The sequence below is a fragment of the Rhyacophila brunnea genome, unplaced genomic scaffold (genome assembly GCF_057557595.1).
Source record: "Rhyacophila brunnea isolate RB1 unplaced genomic scaffold, BYU_Rbru_1.0 scaffold_9, whole genome shotgun sequence".
NCBI classification, from domain to species: Eukaryota; Metazoa; Arthropoda; class Insecta; order Trichoptera; family Rhyacophilidae; genus Rhyacophila; species Rhyacophila brunnea.
Window position 1 is genome coordinate 25,566,484 of NW_028233361.1, and position 23,315 is coordinate 25,589,798.

A 23,315-nucleotide genomic window follows, 5' to 3' on the forward strand; every position below is an offset into this window, starting at 1 on the left:
GCCATTTCTTTTGTCATTCCCCAGTAGTTAAGCTAGAACATACGGCCGTAGCCATAAATTGACAAACTATAATTGAAGTAGGGAGTAAAATGATATTAACGCGCGTGTTTGAACATGTACTGTTTAAAAAAAAATAAAAAAAAATTCGGTTAGGTACATGTTCAAACACGCGCGTTAAAATAATATTACTCCCTACTTTAATTATAGTTTGTCAATTTATGGTTACGGCCGTATGTTGTAGCTTAACCACTAGGGAATGACAAAAGAAATGGCGTATTTCAAAAAAACACTACCTTATTCTTAGGTCAATAATTATTATAAAGCAATCATTATTCATAAGATATTTATCACACTTGAATAGTCAAAAACATAGCTTATAATAAGTATCTTTAGAATCATCTTCAAATGTGTTAATCTTGCCAATTTTTTGAATAATAAAATGCCTAATTCTTGTCAAATTTGGGATCACAGAGATTATCAATATAATTTTTTATCGTGAATATTTTACAAAAATTATCTCGTAATAAATTATACTAATGGTTTTATAAATGCGTTTAAAAATTAATAAATGTAAAAAATTTTAACACCACTGCACAGTCATGTACCGAAATATGACTATATTCTAAAACATTAGAGCGAGAGGTTTAAAAGAATACTATTTTATGTAACAAAAATACTTTATGCAGTCATCAAATGTTTAAAATAACTATAAAGGATAATAAGGCTTCAAAATTATATAAATAGATTATCTACAACGTTTAAGGCGTGTCCAGGGCCATGGTTTGAAAATACAATAAAAACTCAATTTTGACCTACGACGAGCACGTGGGCCGTCATCAAAGAGGAATGATAAAACCACTCAAAGAGATATACAGAAAATTTACCAATCGTTTTGTTATATTGTGTCATATTCAACAAAATTTTTATTATTCTATGAAAGAGGTACATTAGTATTTGTACTAGGTTTTTTATGTTTTTTTTATATTATTAATTTTAAATCATTCAGTGCGTCCAGCCTACGCGTCCATAAAGACGCCACTGCCTGACATAAACCAAATTTTAACAATTAATTTTTGGCAGTAGATAAGGTGGAGGAGATAAAGCGTCGATGTTGCTTGGATATTTTTTAATTATGCACTGGTAAAATCGATGTAATCGAGAGATTGATTATATTAATGAACTGAGAGACGAGTGGAATGACGGTTAACTATGTCGAGTGAAGGACTCGTGACGATAGTATTGCGTCATGTGACAGGCTCGATGAGTGAGTGAGGATTCATGCATTGTCTTTCCAATTTATACAAATGCAGTACTTACAATATAAGAGATATTGTCGCATTTAAGAAATCATAATTATTATGATTGATGAAATGCTGACCATCATTATCGGTTTTTTATTGGTTTGTTTTGACAACAAAACATACATAATAAAGTATGTCACTAATTTAATACTGAGTGGTATGATTGCTATAAAATTGTTAAGAAACCATTAGTATATTTTATAGTAATATACAGTAAAAGGTGCTATTACGCGTATTGAATAAGATTCCGGACCCCTTACTTATTGGGTAATATTCATAAGTTTCCTTTAGTTGCCGTGGTAATGGAAAAACCTTTTGATAATACAGGGAGATTGTAATATTTGAAGTACTTACAATTTTCTGAATACTCGTTACCTACTTTTTCAGTCTGTACTTTGTTTAGTCATACCATTGGCAGTAACTCACTTACTCCCAATTATTTCAAAACTACTCACCGACATGACATGGAAATCAATAAAACTAGAAATCAAATTCTGTATTTCGACTAAAATTAGGTACCTATTGTTATGATTAATGTATACTGCGGTAAATCTTTTTATTGTTGTGTTATAAGCAAACTTTACAAAAATAATATGTATGAAGTTCATTTTAAATAGCTTTACAATATTATAATTTTTCTGTTTAACATCGTAATTACTTCATTAACGAGTGACAAATTTTAGATCAATTAGTTGTGCCTTGTGTCTGTTTCTCTGCTGATCCCGTCATTATCATCAGCCTATATCTATCCACTGCTAGATAAAGGCCTCTTCAAGCTGCTTCCACTTCTCTCGGTCCTGTGCATTGCGTTGCCACGTACTTCCGCAGAACTTTATCATTTCATCGATCCAGCGGCCTCTAGGTCTACCTTGCGGACGTTTTGTACTTCTTGTATACCACCGGATGACTAGATTTGTCCAACGATTGTCTCTTCTTTGAGCAATGTGTCCAGCCCATCTCCATTTAAGGCTTTTAATAAACTCTATTACATCGCAAACCCTTGTCTGCTTCCTTATCCACTCATTCCTCTTTTTGTCCTTTCGCGTTATGCCCAGCATGCACCTCTCCATACCACGTTGTGCCACTCTAAGTTTCTGGATCTCTTTTTAACTTAGGGTCCATGTTTCACACGCATATGTGATCACGGGAAGCACACACTGGTTGAACACTTTGCGCTTTAGGCACAGTGGAAGGTCACGATTTCATCACATATACATCCATCTATAGACACTTGTTGTCCCAGATAGATATAGCTTTTCATCTGTTCGAGCTGAGTGCCATTGATGAGGATCTCTTTTTGGCCCGCAAAGCAGTTTCCCCGTCCATTCCAAAGCCTGTCGTTATATTTTTTAATATATATCACCAGATTTTCTTTTAAAAACTCATTTTATGTCAAAAATGTCCTTGATAAATGGAAACATTTTCTTTTATAATATAACACTTCCAGGTAGACAATTATATTATCAAAAGTTTTCCCATCATCGTATCGTCATCTACTAATGTTTATATCCAGTAACAAATAAACACTTAATTTCGAAAAATAAAATATATATTAGCTTCATTTTCATTTCCATTTTTCTTTACAAACTTTTAAAATATTTTAATTGTAGTACATATATATATATGAATGAAAATTTTCGCATATAAAAATGTTTGTTAGTTGCCGATGAAAAACAATAATAACTGTCTGCGCACATTGTCTACATAAATATATGTGCTGATTAGAATGTTTGACGTTGACATAGTATGTCAATATGATTACTGTAACATAGTAATACAATAATGTTAGTTGTTTATTTGAGTTGATTCTTATGTAATATATAAACCACGTTACTACCATAAAGCAATCGACAATTTGATCAAAAATATAACTAAAAATAATTGAAATACTTAGTATGAATTAATATTCATTCCTACCATAATAACAAATCATGCCGGTGTTCCACGGGTACTCCGCCAGTAGAGGGTGGACAACCCTCGATGGCGGACGTGTTTTTCTTTCGCCGAAGACGTATACGTCTTTGTGTGCTATAGTAACGTAACATATGTATATGTACATATACGCAACGAAGGTGATTGAACCGAAAACTTCGCTCCCATTATCCAGCGAGTCGATTTGATGCCCGTTAATTGTAACAAACTAACCAAGTACTCGCGACCAACGGCGTAACAATTTCTTTTAATTTTAATTATAAAATGTACATTAGCAATTCATTCGTCATTCGTGCATAGGAAATAAAAGAGTTCGCATGTTGTTAGAAAGTGCAAATGATTATTTATTTATTTACGGACATCGCGCTGTTTTCGGATTTCAGAGCGAAATGCGTGGAAAGTGTAATTAATATGTTGTGTGAGTTTTCCAGATGTTTATTTAATTTTTAAACAAAATAAATAAACTTATGTCTCTCATTGAAAGAAAAAAGCGCCAGTGGGCTGAAGAGCGAGGTTAGTGTCGGTTCATTTTCACAATAGTGATAGTTTTAGTTAAGCTTTTGTTTACTTGCGTTCAATTATTAATGGTGATATTTTCTCAGTTCTTCGAGTATTATTTAATATTACATTTTATTTTATTAAATCAGGGCTGTTTCAAAAGTGTGTTTTGAACTGTTGATATTTTTAACATTTCATATTATTATTTGATTAAACATAAACATGACTAATTGGGAAATTTGTTATTATTAATTTTAATTTGTATATTTTGGTGGTTCTGCGATATTAAAATATGTGCACAATATCGTATTATTCAGTGGAACAAATAAAACTGTAAAGAACATATGGGTAAACTGGGGTGCTTTTAATTATTGATTGAATTGAAAAAATATATACCTAATTAAAACTGTGAAAATAACAATTAATCTGCTTATTACTAACAAGTGGCATATATTTTTTATAGAATATTTTTATAATTATTTTCATCATGTATCAGGCTATTTTTATTATGAACAGGTGAATACAAAAATTACCTATCCTACAATTAAAATAGCGTTAAATCCATTGAAGGATTTATTATTTGGATGAAGTGTGTGAAAAATAATATGAATACTTACAAAAACTTTGTCAACCCTAAAATTTAGCGCCCACGATGGCCGAGCAGTTATCGCATCGCCTAATAATGTCGTGGATCCCATTTTTGAATCTCAAGTCCTACTAATTCACATGTTTATTTTCGGTGTGTGTTCGGACCAGAGTGTGAACCTAATGGGTTGATCAAGTGATTAACATCCATTTCTCATAAAAACAAAATTCTGTTCTCCACTCAAGGAGGACCATCTGATTGTTTTACGATCGGACATGGTAAAAAATAGTTTAGTCTGCCACAATAATTATTCCATATTTTTTTATTGTTTCATAATATATAGATTAATACAGACAACATTTACGGAAAAATCACTTTTATTTGCAATATAATAAGTGCCAATTTCTAAACACCATGATTTGTGTACGTCAATAATAATTTCAAAAAATTTTGCACTGTTACTTTAAGTTTAAATAAAATAAAACAATCAAATTGTTTGGCATATTTTTGAAGATAATTGTAATAAATACATATTCTATATACATACTTAAAAGCGATCTCTACCTATATTTTAATAACAGTAGTTCTTACAGATTTTTATACGAAAAACACCAATTTTTATGTTTAAATATTGTGTGGAATATGCAGTAGATCAATGCTCAAAACTGATAAAAAAGACACATGAAATATCACTAAGTCAACGACGGTGTGCAAAATAATCCAATGTACTGAGATAATTAATATCATTGAGCATGTATCCAGAATGCCCCGGCATAACAAAATTTATGATTATATAAAAAATCATCATTATTCTTGGCACTACAATCTTTGGGGATCTCGGTCTCCTCCAGAAACTTTACACGCCCCAGACGATTCAGTGCCGCTATTCTCCAATAACAAGTTACAATGTTAACAAACTTTAAAAGAGTGGTAGACAGAACACCACTCAGTTCAAATCCAGTAGACGGATATCACTAATATGTAAATTTTTCAATATATGTCTGGATCAAGAACATACGTTTCCTAAGAACTATCCCTCATATTATCAAATAAGAATAAGAGGAATAAAAAATATTTCAAGTTATACACATTTCTATTTTTATAAAAATCGATGTTTTTTTAAATGAATATCAAAAATATTAAAATTATGAATTAGTCAAAAATCTGTACGAGAAAAAATAGAAAACTTTTTAAACTAAATTTTAATAATAAATATGACCATAAAATAAAAATTAGTAATAACGTAATTGGGGACATAAATATGTAACAAATTCTGATTTTTTTTTTGTACATTGTAATTGTAAGTTTATCTTTGAGTTAAAAATATATGTCTTTCTTTTTGATGTTTTCAGATACATATTTATTAATTAATACAGTTGAAATTGTAAATTATCGAAAAAATGTCTCAAATTGCAAGCTTCGTATTTTTCCGCTAAGTGCCTCTGCTGGTATAAGCAACCCCTTAAGAATCGAAAATTCACAATCTATTTTGGTATGAATATTAAAAAAGCTTTTTGAATAAAATTTCACATATTTTTACCAGGAATATCCAGGATTGAATTTCAAGCACTGCTAATAACCCTTTATCGTCAAATACAAATTTTAAAAACCTTTTCCTTCTCAATCTATTCTATACAAATGAGCATTATTTTATTGATACTGATTAAATATACCTAATTTATGAATAAAAAAATGTATATAAAAAACAATTGTCTCAAAATATGATTCGACCTTTTTAGAATCGGTAATGAAATGGAATCGATTTATGACTTACAATAACTCACATTAACCTAGCGTGCCTAAAAATATAACTGATTGCTGATATACATTGTCAAGTCCACCCATTTATATTCGGATAAATTTAATTTCTTTTTCGTTTGATCGAATCGATTGGAAGGGTTCATTTCTACTTTGCAGGAATATTGTCATAATAAAATTATTAATACAAAACTCGATACTTTAACAATTTACTAGCAATAAATTGAATTATCGATAGTACTATTCTTTCAATGACTCCTTAATGTGACTGTTTCTCTGGCTATTCTAAATTATTAATAACCTACTTTGATTCCATTCTACTCAATATCATAAATTGGTTAAGGCTATACTTCAGTTGTGGCATGGTCTAAAAAGATCGTGGCTAGGCGATGCGCGGATTGTGCAAATGACGCGTGCCGAACGAAATACAATTTGTCATAAAAATCCAACATGCGTCCATTTAATGTTATGTTTATTGTTATATTACTAATAATAATAGTATATTCATTGACATGTTTTCTTTTTACGTAAAGTTTTTTAGTCATCTTTACACGATTAAAGAATATTTTCATCCGACGCCATGACAAAAGAAATCGACGTGAGGACACCTTGACTGTCGGTCTCCGATTGGCGACTAGTGAGAAATTTTGTCGCACTTACTGTTGAAAATTATTTGCCGTTTCACTGAAGTACGCTCTTAACGAAAATAATATATTGTATTCATTCGTTTAATACAAAAAAAATATCATGGAATATTTGATGGAAATTAGATTGATTTTGAAATTTATATTGATTATTTTATAAAATGGTCATTACTTGGTATTAATTACAAAAAAAATATTTTTTCTTTTTACTTTATAAATATTAATATATCATATTATTGTAAAGTTTACTGAAATAGTTCAACCATTGTTTAAAATAAAATTATTTGGCTTAATTTGATCGATTTAAAAATGGAACATAACCTTTTTGCTTTTAACTTGCTCAAATCATTGATATTGATTATTTATACAACCTGGGTCTCGCCCTTCAGCATATTCAGGCTTTATTTGTGCGATGTGTTTACCACATAATATAATACATATCGTATAAATAAACCTGAAGATGCCGTGACATCCATACGGTACCACGATCTATAGGTAAGTATAATATAACTTTACAAAATTCAGATAAAATTGTGTTTTAAGTAATCATAATATGTTATTGTTAATATTAATACTCTCGACCGAAGATACTTGATGGGATTTGAATTTAAATTTTAATGGATTTAAGTTTTGTTCTATTCCAATTGTGACCCTTGACTTAATAGGTAGGTAATGGAGTTTTTACCTACTTTATTGTGTTATTTTTTTATATAAGTTAGAGTTAAGAGTGTTCATTGACAGTGTGTGTTTGCCTTTGGTGAGTATACACAGCGCCTGAAAATGCCGAAAGGCGAAACCCGGTCGCAAAAACCGACTCAAATGGAATAGTACAAAACTTAAATTTAAATCCATTAGAATATGCTATTGTTATTATTAATATTAATATTTTAATATGTACGCCGAATTTAATTCCACAAATTTTGCGTTAGTAGTAGATTTGTCTTTCACAACATTGTCAAGATAGCAATACACAATTCGTGTGAACGCTTCAATAGCTATTGACCCAAAAGATTAAATGTATATATTAATTCAGCGCCTCTCACCGGGTGCCGGACGAAATCCCGAATGGCCGAAATCTCGAATGGACGAAACCCCGAAAGCCGAAATCCCGAATGCCAAAATCCCGAACGCTGAAATCCCGAATGGCCGGAATCCCGAAGGCCGAAATCATTTTTTATTTTTCGGGATTTCGGCCTTCGGGATTCCGGCCAATCAGGATTTCAGCCATTCGGGATTTCAGCGTTCTGGATTTCGGTATTCGAGATTTCGGCCTTCGGGGCCATATCTGCATCGTAAATACCGCGCACATCCGATTTTCAAAAATTGTCTCTGGAACAAATTGAAGTGGCATTTCAAAACCTAATCCAAAATGATAGATTATTATGTTTTTTACACCACCCTCACCCGCATTAGTCCATTATATCGCGGTTCTGCTATGCTTTTGAATTTGTACGATTCATTTCTCAACTAATTTTATGATTGCATGAGACGTTTACGATTAAGTATTATTGGATTTTGCTGCTGTATTTTCATCGCGCACTTGCGCACTTAACTATTTACTTCGATATCCCTTCAGAATGGTCTTTGCAACGAGACCGAAACATGGCGGAAAGAATGAGAAGGTGGAATGTATGACCACAACCCAAAAACAAAATACAATAAAATAATCTATGGTGTTATCCGCATTCTATTGTCTTCCGGCCAGGCAGAAAAAATGGGATGCCTCCACCAAAGGCAGGCACACATATTTTTTTTTCAAATGTCAAATAGTGAATGAAGATAACTGCTTTGACTCCAGATCATTACACCAGTCAATTCTTGATTAGGCATGGTGGCTTCGCTGGCAGGCTCTTTAAGCTTGGTCTTGTTATCCGTTCAACATGTCCATGTGGCAGAGAAATACAGGATGCAAACCACATCCTCTGGGAATTTCCTAAATGTGTATAGAAACGGAAAAGCTGCTCAAATCGGTTCAACCAGCTGTTGGGCATATCGGAGCGTCTGACCTGGTTGCCACAAAGGCCAATTTTTTGCATTTAGAAAATTTGCGGCGTCATACTGCCAACGTAAAGATCTCTTCACTTAGAATGTTCGGCAGTTTTGTATTAGCTTTAATTTGTTACTTACTACAATTTTTAATATTGCCTCTACGTCCTCATCTCGCCCATGGATACCTTAATTTAAAGTCATGTAAATTCAGTCAAAGCATATTTGAGTGCATGGCGACCTTAGACTTGTGTAACTGCTCCTAAGACATTCCCAGTCATAAAAATAAAAATGATGCTTCACATCCAAACGCAGGGTTCTGTGATATGCCCGATTAAGACCGGGTGTGGTTTGGATTGATGGGCCATTAACTTCAATTTCTTTCGGCCCTGTACATATTAGTTAAACTAATGACTAATAATCAATCATTCTACAAATATTACAGTACGTCGGAATAATCTAATTAAGCCTGTTTCGAATATGTTGTAAAAATTAACGTAGCATATTACTCCACCATAACTTTGCGTAGCAAGCACGATTTATTATTTACAACATAGCGAGGTGCCAAAAAGATATGGATGGAATTATACCAGGTGCTATCTGTTATGTAATTAAAGGTACAAATTGTACTTTCCCCGATTACTCAATAGCCGACTCATTTGCACTTGATAATAATTAATATATCGACTCGAAAGGCAATGTGAATAAGTGTAAAACACAATATTTTCAATAGAGATAAAGAAAAACAAAATTCATTCGCAATTCGCTTATTTCGTGATTTATTTTTGCATTCGAATATTAAAATACGAGTGTTACATTTCAAATAAAACCGCGCGCGTTTTAAATGTCAGGGTTATGTTATTTTTTGGCCTTTACTGAAAAAATTACATTGTACCATTAGGTCACATCACCTGTCGGGTCCGGATAAATCCACACTGTAGCATAAATTATGTTTATACACATGTGTGCACGCTAAGCTTGTATAACAACAACGTATCAATCAATCACGTAATGTAACACTATTACTCAACTACTTGAAAATAGAAACGTCAATATAATATGCATGCATGCTTTTACTATTCAAGGGTAATTTTGTCGAAAAATTATTTTGGTTATCTAAGTGAAAAACGCGGCAGTGGTTGTGTAGAAAGATGTAAAAAAATTCTTCGTCATCTCTATTTTAAAGTTTATAATTATTTTCCTTTTGACACCATCTCAAACGAGTCTTTTCCGACTAACTTTCTTCAAGGCATGCTCGCCTTTCATTCTCTTGAAGCTCGTAGATCACTTCTGCTTTTAAAGCATTTTTCCCTGCTCTCACGTGGAATCATTTTCAATCCCGATATTCTAGAAAATTTAAATTTTTACGCACCCGTCAATTACATGCGTGGTCGCAGCCATGACCTATTTTGGGTGAAAGCTGTTTCCTCATATCAGGCCCACCAGGCACCAATAGCGAGGGCTGTGCGGTTGGTCAATGCACTCCCTAGAGATGTAGATATTGTTGGCGATCCATTATATATTCTGTTTTTTAAATTCTATTTTATTGTTTAATTTGTACTTTTTGAATCATTGTTGTTTTTTTTAAATTTTATTTCTTTTGAATAAAACTATTTTTGCTTTCTTTTTTCCTCCACTTTGTTTTTTCTGATTTTCCGAACTGATTACTTGTAATTTTTATTCTAAATGTCATGTTGTGAACGTCCTGAATTAATAATTTGTTATTACTTAACGTGTCTTTTTCAAATAAATAAATAAATAAAAATAAATAAATATTTTAATCGCCAGTATCATGCAGTCCAATTCCGTGCATATAAACGCAAAATATCTTGTTTTTTCCGAAATGTTTGGATCTAGCGCAAGGGTCAAGTGGGTAGGGAAACCGCAGCCTCATAATACTATCTATTTTATATTAATATAGCACTATAACTTCCATATCTTCACTTAAAACTTGTCAAAATATCGCCAAGAAAAGCTTCTATTTATATTATATATATTACAACGTTTTTATTAGGTCGTATTCTTATTTGTCCGGTGGTTGTTTATCCAGTGCAAATCTTGCAATATTTTTTTAACTAACTTCCCGACTAGCTAGACATTTGAAAATTTTTGAATATATCAGAACACGATGCCAATGCATTCTTTTAATACTTTTAGCCATTTTTAAGTAGATTTAAATTCATTTTCAGTTAATTCTGTTTTGTATGAAAAGTTATTTTGGAAGAAATGCATAAAAAGTAAAACACTATTATTGGTTACTAGGGGTCTGGGGTCCTAGCAACTAAATTATTAATATATCCGTGCGTTACTATGGAAATCAATATGAAATGTCAAAATGACATTTCAGTATTCTATGTTTATTCAGTATTTCTATCAAGTACAAATTATTTTGATCGTTTAAGTCAAGTCAAGTTTATATGATTCAACAGAAAATTTAAAAACGTTGCATAAAAAAAGTTCTTTTTATCTTGTAATTATTAATTATAATATGGACAAAGTATATGAAAAATACAATGATAATAAAATAGTTACCTGAATCATTCCATAAAAAATATTTTTTCGCAATAACAGATAAATATAGATGAAAGAGTCAGAAAATTAACCCTATCTGCATTGTCATAGAGGTTAATTTCCGGGCGGCGTTCATTTTATTGTTGCTTTAATTGAAATGAAAAAGTGAATTGTTAGAAATACATATTGTATGTAATTAATACTGAACTGAAGATTTGTGTCAGATGTCTATTACCTTTTTTGGAAAAAGTAACCATTTTTCTTTTCAGCGCATATATTCTATACACAAGGCTGCTATTGGCAGCTATCGAGGTCAGTTTATCATATTTATGTATTGAGATATTATAATTGTTATAATAAGTTAGCCGTTTAAGCTGTCAAAACTGTATATCTTGCTCTAAAAAAACACAGTAAATAGAGGTGCTGTCAAAACATAGCACTTTTTGACAGATGACACGGTTAAGTTACTGTAACAATTAACCTCCTCAATACATACATATAATAAACTACCCTCGATAGCCGCCGATAGCAGCCTTATGTATATAATAGATGCGCCGATATTGTACGAAATAGAGTATCCTGTAGATATCGATAATCTCAGGACATCTATTGTAAAAGGTAATCATTTCTGCGATTTTTTCTGCAATAAAAATTTGTGAAGCGATTCTAATATTTGTTACACATCCTCTTGTCAACCAAAAGTTTTTTCTCTATTTGATGTTTTCACAAGCACTATTAAAATGCAATTTCTGGACGTATTTTATATGATACTGGACTGTGCTGAAAATGATCACCTATAATAGCACCATAAACCTTGGTAGATCTTGGTATTATCAAAAAAAATCCACCTGGACAATCCAACGGCGACAATTTCCAGTTGCTTTAAACCGAGCATTCTTATATCTCCTGTGGCGTAGTCCAACCATCTTAATTTCGACGGAACAAGCTTTTTTTACGTACTCTATATTTTCATATCCCAGTTATTCATTATACCTAAACCTCTAAATTCCATTTTCTTTAAACAACTTTAAAGATTCTTCGCATCACTGTCCTATGAAATATACCCATCTGTATCTTGTCCTGTGTATTGATTATCCAGTATTCTTATCCATACATTAATACTGGGTACAGAAAAGTTATATAAAAAATAGTTTTCGTTTTTATTTTGAGAGTGCCTTGTTTTTCAGAAGTCTTAGGCGATAAAATAACACATGTTGCGACGTTGGCTATAAAATATGTATTTATATAATGCAACCTTAACAATTTTCAGAATGTGAAATTGTTTTTTCGACCATGTCCGATCCTAATAGGATCATATGGGCCTCCACAGAGTGGAGGTTTGTATTAACAGATTTTGTTTTTACGAAAAATGGATTTCAGCCACTTGCTTAACCTATTAGGTCCATACTCTGACTCATACACAAATTGAAAAACAATATGTGTACATGCCAGACCCAGGATTCGAACCTGGGAACCACGATGATATAGGCCACCCCTTAAGCCGCGTGACCATCGTGGGTGAAATAGCTTGCGGAATTATATAATCTACTTAATAACATCCTGAATCAAGATATTAATAGCCTCCGCCTGATTTAAAAAATATTTCAATGGCTATATCATATTAACATTAACAATTTATTGCAGAAAAAAATAACCCTCCTTTGAATTGGTTGTAACAATATAAATGAAACAGTGAGGTAATTATTTGTGTCTTGTTGCATGGTCTACGTCACTACGCAACGCATTAACCGTAGAGCCGCTGTTGCTACGTCAAACGGTTGTGAATAATTAAACCAAGTCCTCGCATGGTTCTTCCGTGTAAAGCAGTTAAAAGCAATAGTATTATAGGATGTATTATTATAGTTTTTCATGATCCATCAAACATATTCTAATCGATTATTCCAAATTATGAATTATGGTACGTACCTACGAGGTCTTAAGTTAGGAAAAAAACTATCTGTACGTCATATATACAAATTATTCAAATTATTTGCGTTCAAGATATTCATAAAAAATATCAAATAGTAATAAAATTCAGGACATTCTTAATTAAAAATTATTTTTACAAAAACGAGAATTGAAGAATATAATATGATTGTTTATACCGTTTAGAGACTACCAAACACCTACTTGCCTAATACAACTGTAATTTTTGATGTAAACACAAATTTGGTCATCATAATAATATATATTGTATGGTATATTTATTTTTATATTCTAGAATATCTAATTTGAAAGCTAGGAACATATTCAAAAAAATAGATCTGGCAAACCTGCGATCAGGAATCAAATACATTATAGTAGGTATTGAAAAAATAGCATGTGTATTATTTATCTCAGCCAGGTTGCAACAACGGTTTACAATCCCTGAATCTCGAATCTCAACTTCTCAGAATTCTGCTCGATTTATTGATTTCAAACTTCTGGGATTGTTTAAAATTGTCAAATCTCAGAATTCTGGGATTAATTTTTAACTTAAGTATATGATTTTCACCTGAAAAAACTATTTTTGTGAACTATAAATTTTAATAAAAATTTTCAAATAATAAGGTAAAAATATATTTAAAAAATGCGTATCCCTTTCTACGTTATTCTTTATATTTTTAATGGAAAAAAACTACACCTACTTTCCCATATTTTACTGGATGGTTATTTTAATAAATTATACAGTTTATATTTGTTTACATGTAGACATTATTTTCCGTTCGTCATTACAGCAGAAATGATAGCATAAAGATTGTCTCAAAGAATACATGAAAATATCTCGAAATTTCACGGTCGGAAAAAATATACTTCACTATTTAAATGTTTTCATGCTAAATCATAATAAAAACATCACTAAATAAAAAAAAATATTTTGAGTTTTTTTAATACTTACCAAAATTCATGTTTATATTGAGCTAGATTTCATTTTTTACCAATCCTGGAATTAAGAGTGTAAATACTTATCCTGATATTATTAATTATTCCATCCATGATTTTAACTCATCGATCAAAAGCGTAATGTGTTAACTTTTACTCCACGATAAGTGAAAAATCGAATCAACTGTTTTTTTCTCTCATTAAATTGATTCACAAAAATGATTCACTTCCAGCTTATAACGTATAAATAATTTCTCATGCCTACATGAAAATCTTTTTATTTGACACATTTTATAAAATAATTTTATATTTTATTGAATATTGGCTTATATAATCGCTCTAAATTTATTATTGTCTGATTTGTCATATTATTTCATGTATGTAATAGTTTATTTTGCCAAACAGACATGTAATTTCTTTGACTAGATAAACATCTGTACAAATCAAAATCAAAAACCTTCAAGATATCCGTGCCAGTTGCAGAAACGGTAGTTTTTCTTCAATTTTCATAATGCACCAATAATTCATTTACTCGCATGCGATATGAAATATCCTCTACCTGTCTGAATACATTTTTGAAAGTAATTTAGCAAATTTACGTTGATGCTTGTGATAATACCGACAAACATTTTAAAGATTCGGTGTAGCGATAATACAGTTTGTATAATAACAAAACAATTAACTATTTTTTTCACCGCGTATCGCATAAAATAGTAAACACATTGCATTCAAATGAGTGATTCCAAATTAAAATAAAAAGATAATTACAGACATTGATATTATCGTGCCAAAAAAATAAACGTTGTATACATTGGTTTTGGAGAGAGATTAATAATTTAATAAAAATAGATTTATGAAAATAAATGTAACAACAAATGCATTGTAAAACAGATGGTTACTTAAGCCCCGACGGCTAAAATTAATAAACATGGAACATGCTTTGCCTACTGATACTCTGAATGCTGGTTGTCCAAATTCGAAAGAAAATTTATTTGTCAAAGTAACCGAATCAAACAATTGTACTTCTCTGAAAATTATGTATTTAATAATTACAATTATAAAATTAAAGAAGTGATAATAGCAGACAAACAATACGTAGCACAGAATGTAGGCTACTGAACGTAAAATGAAAATAATCGGCGCTCTTAAGTAATCGGAGTGGGCGGGCTGCGCGTCTATAGTTATTCTACGTCTATTTTTCGTAACGCTTTTGAGTTGGAGATCATGAGTAAAACATGTTCCGTGTTAAAATGAAATTACTATAAATACTCTCACTTGGTTAATACTAGTGGCGGACACTCGATACTAAGTGTTTATTTAACGTTTACCGTGATTCGTAAAATGATATAAATACGAGATTTTTTAGACCATTGCAATGCAATTATTAGAACGTGGTAAGCTCGTAGCGACATCTTTAAGTGCATTTATCATGGTGGCCAAGGCATTGTTAAAAACTGTGTTTCCAACTATCATTCACAAAAATACGCTAGATAGGGTAAGAAAACAAGCTAGATGACAGAAAAAAATGCAAGATTTAAAAAACACTAAAAGTGGTGAGAATCAAGTGTTTCGAAAAAATGTGTCCACATAACATAACATCGTTTTCAGAAGAACAAAGATCGAAAAATAATCCAAGTATAGAATTTAGTTGTCATCTAATAATTGTATGTAGGTAACATTTAGTTTGTAAATTATCAGATAATATACCTATACTTTTTACGTTTATGTGAAGCAGTGTAACACAGCATAGCACTCAGTCTCTCTTCGTCTGCGCTTTAACCACATTAAACGCATCGACACGAATATTGGCAGGTGGCACCGCTGGTTAGAAAGAATTTAGCCGCATCTCTCAAACGGATGAGATAAAAGAATAAGTACAATGAAATTATTGGATCTGTAATCGTAACTAATTTGCATGTGAATACGGATTACTAGCGACGCACTTTGAAGAAAAAACAAAGGATATTTTATGTAAAAAAAACAATATTTAAAATTAGCTGAACATATTCGGATGATTCTGAAATATACGAGTAAAACCGAATATTTAAAAAAAATATATATAATAAATGTTAATATATGCGCCTTATGCCGCAGGTATATTATAACGCGTCGGTTACCATCTGAATGTATATTTTTATTATTAACACTTTATTTCTGTCCGATAGACAGACTTCGCCACCAGTAAGTTTATATTGTGTCAATTATGAGTAATAATAAGGAAGACAGATGTAATTAATAATTAATGATTCAATCAGTGTGTCTTTTAAACCTCACGAAAGATTATGAATGACTGTAAAATACTGTTTTAGGACTGAATCTGAAAACAGTGAAAGAAAAGTGTACTATTAAATATTATATAGTTATATGTAAAAATGTTTTAAGCTATTATTGCATGGAAATAATTAGTGGCCAATTTTTAGAATAATTTACTCTAGATAAGCTCAGTGTTACGAAAGATTTTTACACTGATAAAGCTTGAAGAAATAATGTTAGTCGGTGTATTTTATAACGATTCTGACATGAATATTTCATAAGCTATTATTTCCATAATTTCTCATTCTTTCAACGTAAAGTATTTATAATGATTTTAGCCTACATATTACGCACATGAATAATGTATATGTTGTTTAGACAGTTTAATATAAAAAAGAAATATGGATTTACACTTTCTCAAAACAATAAAATTCTAAAACACATTTGATATTAATTTAATTATGTGCTGTAAAGTAGTTTAACTCTGCATCGTACGTTTATTGCCAATGAAAATAAAATAATAAATGTGTAGAAATTATTTTATTGTCATGTCTTCCTTTATTCGGTTCGTATTGTTTTACATATTTTTTAAATTGCAACACATGCCTTATATGTAGGTACAACCAGGACTATTCACCGAGTTTTTTTAATACAATGGATTAATTTTTAAAAAAGGTGTTATAGAATAGGTATATTATGTTTATTCAAATAAGATTCATAATGAAAATAAATTGATATTTTATTTAGAAGGCCCGTTTTTCCATAATTTGTTTATTTGAGGATAAACATTCCGAACCCAGTAGGGGACGTAACAAATATTCACCACCGATCTCTGTACTAGATATTAATACATTATACTATTATCACATAAAATCAATTATATGCTACTTTTATATTGTTTTTTAAAAAAAATAGCTTATAGTGATTAATATTATTCGCTTACAGTTATGTTGGTATACAGATTCATCATATTACTGTATCTTTAATACGTTTATTTGAAATCTGTAGTCGAATAAAAACACGTGTTATATATTATTGTGTATGTAGTTAGTATATATTATATATAATTAAATGATAATTCAATATATTATATTTTTACCTGTTTATACTATTACGTTTTACATCTTTGAAGTACAATAAAATTATCCAAAAGTATTGCCAAATACATCAATCAATACTGTTTTTGTGATGAAATATAATTCAATTCAATATTTTTTAAATACTACAAAGTATTTCCTAAAATGTAGGTATTTCAAAATATTATTCAAAATATAATTAAGTATTTTGTGACTATTAATCTTTCATGAAGTGTCATTAGGCATATACAATAAAGTAATAAAAAATACTCCTTTCAACGGCTTTCATAAAAATTTAATTTTATATTTGTGCTGGTTTCTTTGATTAAGCAGACATTTTATTTTATAATATATTAATTAATATATCTATACAACTATTTTAATATGAATTGCACCCGCAAGCACATGGATAATATTGTTGTAAGAGACCACATGTAACACTTCTAAAGTCCTTGAATGCATTCTCCTGCAATACAGCATCAAAATTATTGTTAAAAACAATCGTCGGAACAAAATTCAAAGGAATGGTTTGCGTCTTCTTTTCGGCTTGCTCCTCCAAAAATAATCCTAAAGACGATCCAGCACACTGGTTTACGTAGATTGGAGAAATATTTACAGCTGCTACGCAATTGTAGTTTTGTACAGTCGAAGACAACGTTGAAAATTCACAATTCATATACTCCACTTGTCTCTGTTGATCATCGCCCAGCATGTGGAGAGTGCAAGATTGAATCCTATTTGCGATACAATCCTTCGGTCCAAACTGGCACATCAATTCGCCGCCATTTCTAGTCGTTTTCCCCCACGGTATAAACTCAACGGTTATATAGTCTTTTAATTCTCTGTACGTTGGATATAATTGATTAGTTATAAAACTGATTGTATCCTGGCAACCACTAGTGACGTAGAAAGACACGTGGATTTTTTGAACACTGTCTACAACGTACATGGAATTGGTTTTATCACTAATTAATATGACGGCTAATACTAGTGTAAAAATACCTTTAATAATTGCCATTTTTTATTTAATATAAAGACGTGTTTGAGTGAAAACAAATAAACTTATACTGACATCATTGAATCCTTTATAAATTGTCTTCCAGATAATTCAAACAGTTCAGTCAAATGAATAAAAGGTTATCAAATATATTAATACAATAATTTTTTCCTACTTATTAAATGATATTTTTACTACGCGTACATTAACATTACTAAACGAAAAAGTAATCTTGATAATTGTTTATCTTAAATATATTACGCCTTATTATTAATAAAAACAAACACTTATTAATATGTTCAATATTAATACTATCGACTGAAGGTACTTGATGGAAATTGAATTTAAATTCTAATGGATTCAAGCTCTGTATTATTCCATTTAAATCGTTTTTTGCAACCCGGGTTTCGCCTTTCGGCATCTTCAGGCGCCGTGGACACTTACCAAAGGTAAACACAGCTTATTTACTGACACTTCAACTATTCATAATTGGTTTATTGTATTTTTGTGACCTTTGACTTGATAGGTAGCCAATGGAGTTTTTATCTACTTTATTGTATTGATTTATTATATAAGCTAGAGTTAAGAGTATTCGTTGTCAGTGTGTGTTTACCTTTGGTAAGTGTACTCGGCCCCTGAAGATGCCGAAAGGCGAAACCCGGGTCGCAAAAAACGACTTAAATGGAATAGTACAGAGCTTGAATCCATTGGAATTTAATATGTTCAACACTACGTTTTCCCATAAATACTTGTAAGCTATTATAATACTTTCCACAAAAGTAATTTTAATCAAATATATGGTTTAAATAGACAACAGAAAGAATATGTTTTTAAATATATAAGTCAAGAGTTTAATCAGACAAATAATACCAACATATTGTTTTTGCTGTACCATTTCCGTTATCGGACATAATTTTGAATTTTTTTCACCTATCTGCCACACCTCTGATCAGTCGGGCTATTCTAAAATATCAATCAACTCCAAAATCAATAAAAAGGGTCATAAATATGATATGTCGTATTCAGACAGTTAATTATCCCAGAAATTTAACGATCAGGCGGGTTGTTTTTGAACACGGCCGATCACGACCGCATTAACAGCGAGCTGTCGAATGTCGTTGAATAGTACTACAAAATATTTTTAACACGTCATATTTTACTCTAATCAGATGCGTTTGGAATCACGCAGCGCCGTGTATTAAAAGTATTGTAGATAACCACCCTGTTCACCACATTACTCCGAGTAAAATCCATGTTATTTTGGAGCAATAAAAATAACGGAAACACGTGTTATATTGTTAACTATTTAGAATAGTCCTGAATTAAGTGGACAAATAATGCTAACTTTCTAATTAGAAGTTCTCATCCTCGACACCACATCAATGATTCGTGTATCCATCTAATACGAAACATGAATAGTCTGAGCGTTATTAATTCTGAGAGGCGACGCCACACACCATATTCTGGCAGAACACACTAACTGGAGAATTCTAGTTTTGAGTAATTTGACTTTGAAGTTGTTAATTTGTTTGAAATGGTCTATCATGTGAGTTTATTAAATAATCGTAAAAAGGATGACTTTAAAATAAAGACTGTTTATTTATTAAGAAGGTTTCCAGACGGTAAAGTTTGAAATAAGGAACATTTTGGTATAACTAACTCAATATGTCATTTTTTTGAATTAGTGTCTTCTGCCAGAACAGTGACGATATTATAGTATGACCGTAAAGACAGCATCTGTCATTGTAGTTCTTATTCTCAGATTGTTTTTTTATACCATGTCCGATCCTAAGGAGATTACATATATGGGCCTCCACAGCGTGCTGGTTGTATTCACAGATTTTTGATTTTACGAGATATAGATTTTTTTAAAGAATTATTAATAACCATGACCTTGCTTTTTCGTACAAGGTGGTTGTTAGTAATTTTGAACAATCGCAAACATCCAGGCTTTAATAAAAACACATAAATATTATGTCTTGACAGGGAATCGAACCCAGAACTCTCGGGTGGAAGGCAAGCGCCTTAACTTGCTCAATATTATAGGTCCATTCTCTGGATCCAAATACACATTGAAAAACAACATTTGTTTTTTTTTTGACAGACTTGGGATTGGAACCCGGGACCCACGACATTATAGGCCGACACGTTATCCCCTCGGCTACCATGGGCATCTCAGCTTAAAGTCATGACTATATACATGTTATTCAGTCATGTAAAAACAGCCCTTACCTTATCTGCTCATATTAATATTATCTTTCCGTAAACTGGTCTCAAATTCCAATTTTCTCGCATAATCATTTATTTATAAAACACGTGACATGCATAACTAATTTTAATATAAATTGGGTAATTATATAATATATGAATATACATTTACTTCTTTTATTATACATATCTCACAAAAATTATCTCACTTTAGTTCTCATATATTTTAATAATAATATTCAACCTTCACCTCTGGCTAAAATTTTAACGTTTTTTTAAAGAAAATTGAAGGTCTATGAAAGCAATTGCTTCTATAAGTAGCTTGTACAATTCAAATATCTGACCTCCATTAAGTCTAGCATTTTTTCACACGCCCACTAATTTCATCACCCAATACATAATATTTTTCAACATTTCAGCTGAAATGGAAAACTTCTGTACACCCTGGGGCCTCCCTCCACCAGCATATCGATTGGAATATTCACAAAGCAGAAGCCGCTATGGCTCAACACTAGAAATCAGAAATACCTGCCCTGCCATAACGCAGCAGGACCTCTTACCAAGAAGACAGCGAAGTCCGTCATTACCGCCAATATTGAGGTACAACGACGAAACACCTGGCGACAACGGTGGTACGGAACCAGTTCAGAAGCTGGCAGCTGCAGGGAAGCCAAATAAATACGGGTATGAAGATGGCGAAGGAGAGACTTCAGGATATGCCAGCGAATCAGCACCGCAGTCTTCGCCAGAGCTTTGGCAGAATAAGCAGAGGAACTTTAAGAAAGACAACGCTCAATATCATCTGCCCGTCCCTGCTTGGCAATATAATGACAGGTGGGTTTATCGATCTATTACATTAATAATAATATTATTACAATATTTATAACTATCCTGATTTATATATCTGCCTGTATGTTACGCATGAAAGAAAACGCATATATATGTGTAGGAGAGAGCGACACACGAAGAAGACGTAAGGTGAGAAAAAACATAAATTCTAAATTTGAAATATAAACTGACACGCAAATAAAAGAATCGTTCATTTTAATAGGGTCGATAACAAACTTCGTCTGTGAGGCCATGGTTCACAAGTTCGATCTCGCGACTGGACACAAAAACATGATTTTTTTTTCAATATACGTTCGATCTAGTGCACTAATTATAATAAATTTTAATCTTATTTCTGACATAAAACACACACTATATAAAATAAATCTTACCGAGTGATATATAGGTATTTAACTCATATATCACCATCTTCAGGAATGAATTCAAATTCAAATTTATTTATTTATTTTACAACGTCAACGTTTAAGACGTTCACAATATGACATTTAAAAACGAAGAAATAGTATTAAAACAGTGTAAAGAAGAAATAAACATATATACAGTATGAAAAGTAAAGTAAAAGGTACAACAATTGTAAAGCATGGAAGCACATAAAACAACGCCCACCTATACTCATCCTCACGTAGGTGGAATATATCAACATCCGAAGTGAAGTCAAAATATGAGGTGATTGTTATGTCAGTAATCAGCTAGCCATTTTTTGATTATCTACCCAATTTGACATTGCTATATTGAATGCATTTAACTTATTTACAGAGACCGTTTAAATTTTATTTTTCGGGATTTCTGATGAAAATACTACATATGGTTTTATAAACTAACAAATTAACCCATCACTTACATTATGAAATCTTTCTCGACTAACCTGTAACGCAAAACAACAAACGTGCGCGCGCATTGCTAATACATGCCTATCCATTTTTATTGTGTATTAATAATTATAGGGCGCAGGTGCTAAAAGCTGCGTAACACTTATAGCGACAGCAAGAATAAGTCAACCAGTGCTTATTATGTTTCCCTATTGGGCGGTAGTGGTTTTAACCAAAATCAAAACTCGTAAAAGGAGTCACGCGAAGTGCTTATTTACAAATCTTACCCACTTTATGTTTCAAATTGGGAACAAAGGCAGTCACCTACTGCCTCTCGTAACGGTTATTTATTGTTTTCCATTAAGCAGGTGATTGTGAGTGAAAAGTATATACCAATATATACATATATTTTTTTCAAGAAATCCTGACGAAATTCGTCGAGACTCGGGTGTAGTCCAATCAAAAGAAGAGAGTGACCAACGTCCGCGTTGGGGAGACCGCGGAATGGCCGCAGGAAGACTTTGGGAACCCCAGCAACCTGATGCCAGACTCCCACAGGTTAATATATTGATATATTATTTTACAACACATATTTTGCGAAGAGTTAAAGACTCAATATAAGTATTTATATGTTACAGACATAAATAAAAAACGTGTTTAATATATCGCCCTAGTTATTATGAAAGTAAAATTCAAATTTAAATTATATTTTAAAGACCCGGTATAAAATAGTGTCAACGCTAATTTGGTTAAAATTTAAGTAGTGAGTACCTACTTTCGCTATCTATGAGAATCGCCTCAAAAAACTGATTTTAAATTAGGCCGAAAGCAAAATTGTTAAAAAAAACCTATCGAGATGGAACCCGAATGTGTGAAATTAAAGCAAAACAGGTGAGAGCATTATAATCTTTATTTGAAGAGAACTTCACACGTCTACTTTGACATTTCATTATAATTTCAAATTCACCCAATTAGTTAATTACATACATAATTAAATGTGCAGATATTGCTAGATAAACCAGAAATATTGTAATTCTTCGGATTG

At 31.6% G+C, this 23,315-nt stretch overlaps 2 protein-coding genes across 2 annotated transcripts in view; one reads left to right on the top strand and one right to left on the bottom strand.

The window, feature by feature from the left end:
* The first annotated feature begins 3,256 nt into the window (after positions 1–3,256).
* LOC147063430 (uncharacterized) overlaps positions 3,257–23,315 on the top strand; it is a 31,093-nt gene continuing 11,034 nt past the window's right edge. The window contains exons 1-3 of the mRNA XM_085959414.1: positions 3,257–3,746; positions 21,032–21,446; positions 22,690–22,828. Coding sequence (XP_085815540.1) covers positions 3,701–3,746; positions 21,032–21,446; positions 22,690–22,828 — 600 coding nt within the window. The 5' untranslated portion in view covers positions 3,257–3,700. The remainder of the gene's footprint in view (positions 3,747–21,031; positions 21,447–22,689; positions 22,829–23,315) is intronic.
* Positions 17,624–18,488, bottom strand: LOC147063431 (GILT-like protein 1). The gene has a single exon (XM_085959662.1). It carries the CDS (start codon positions 18,423–18,425, stop codon positions 17,787–17,789), a length of 639 nt encoding a protein of 212 aa, XP_085815788.1. The 5' UTR covers positions 18,426–18,488; the 3' UTR covers positions 17,624–17,786.

Excerpts from the sequence above, each read along its gene's own strand:
- LOC147063431 (XM_085959662.1), bottom strand. The coding sequence starts at position 18,425 with ATGGCAATTATTAAAGGTATTTTTACACTAGTATTAGCCGTCATATTA.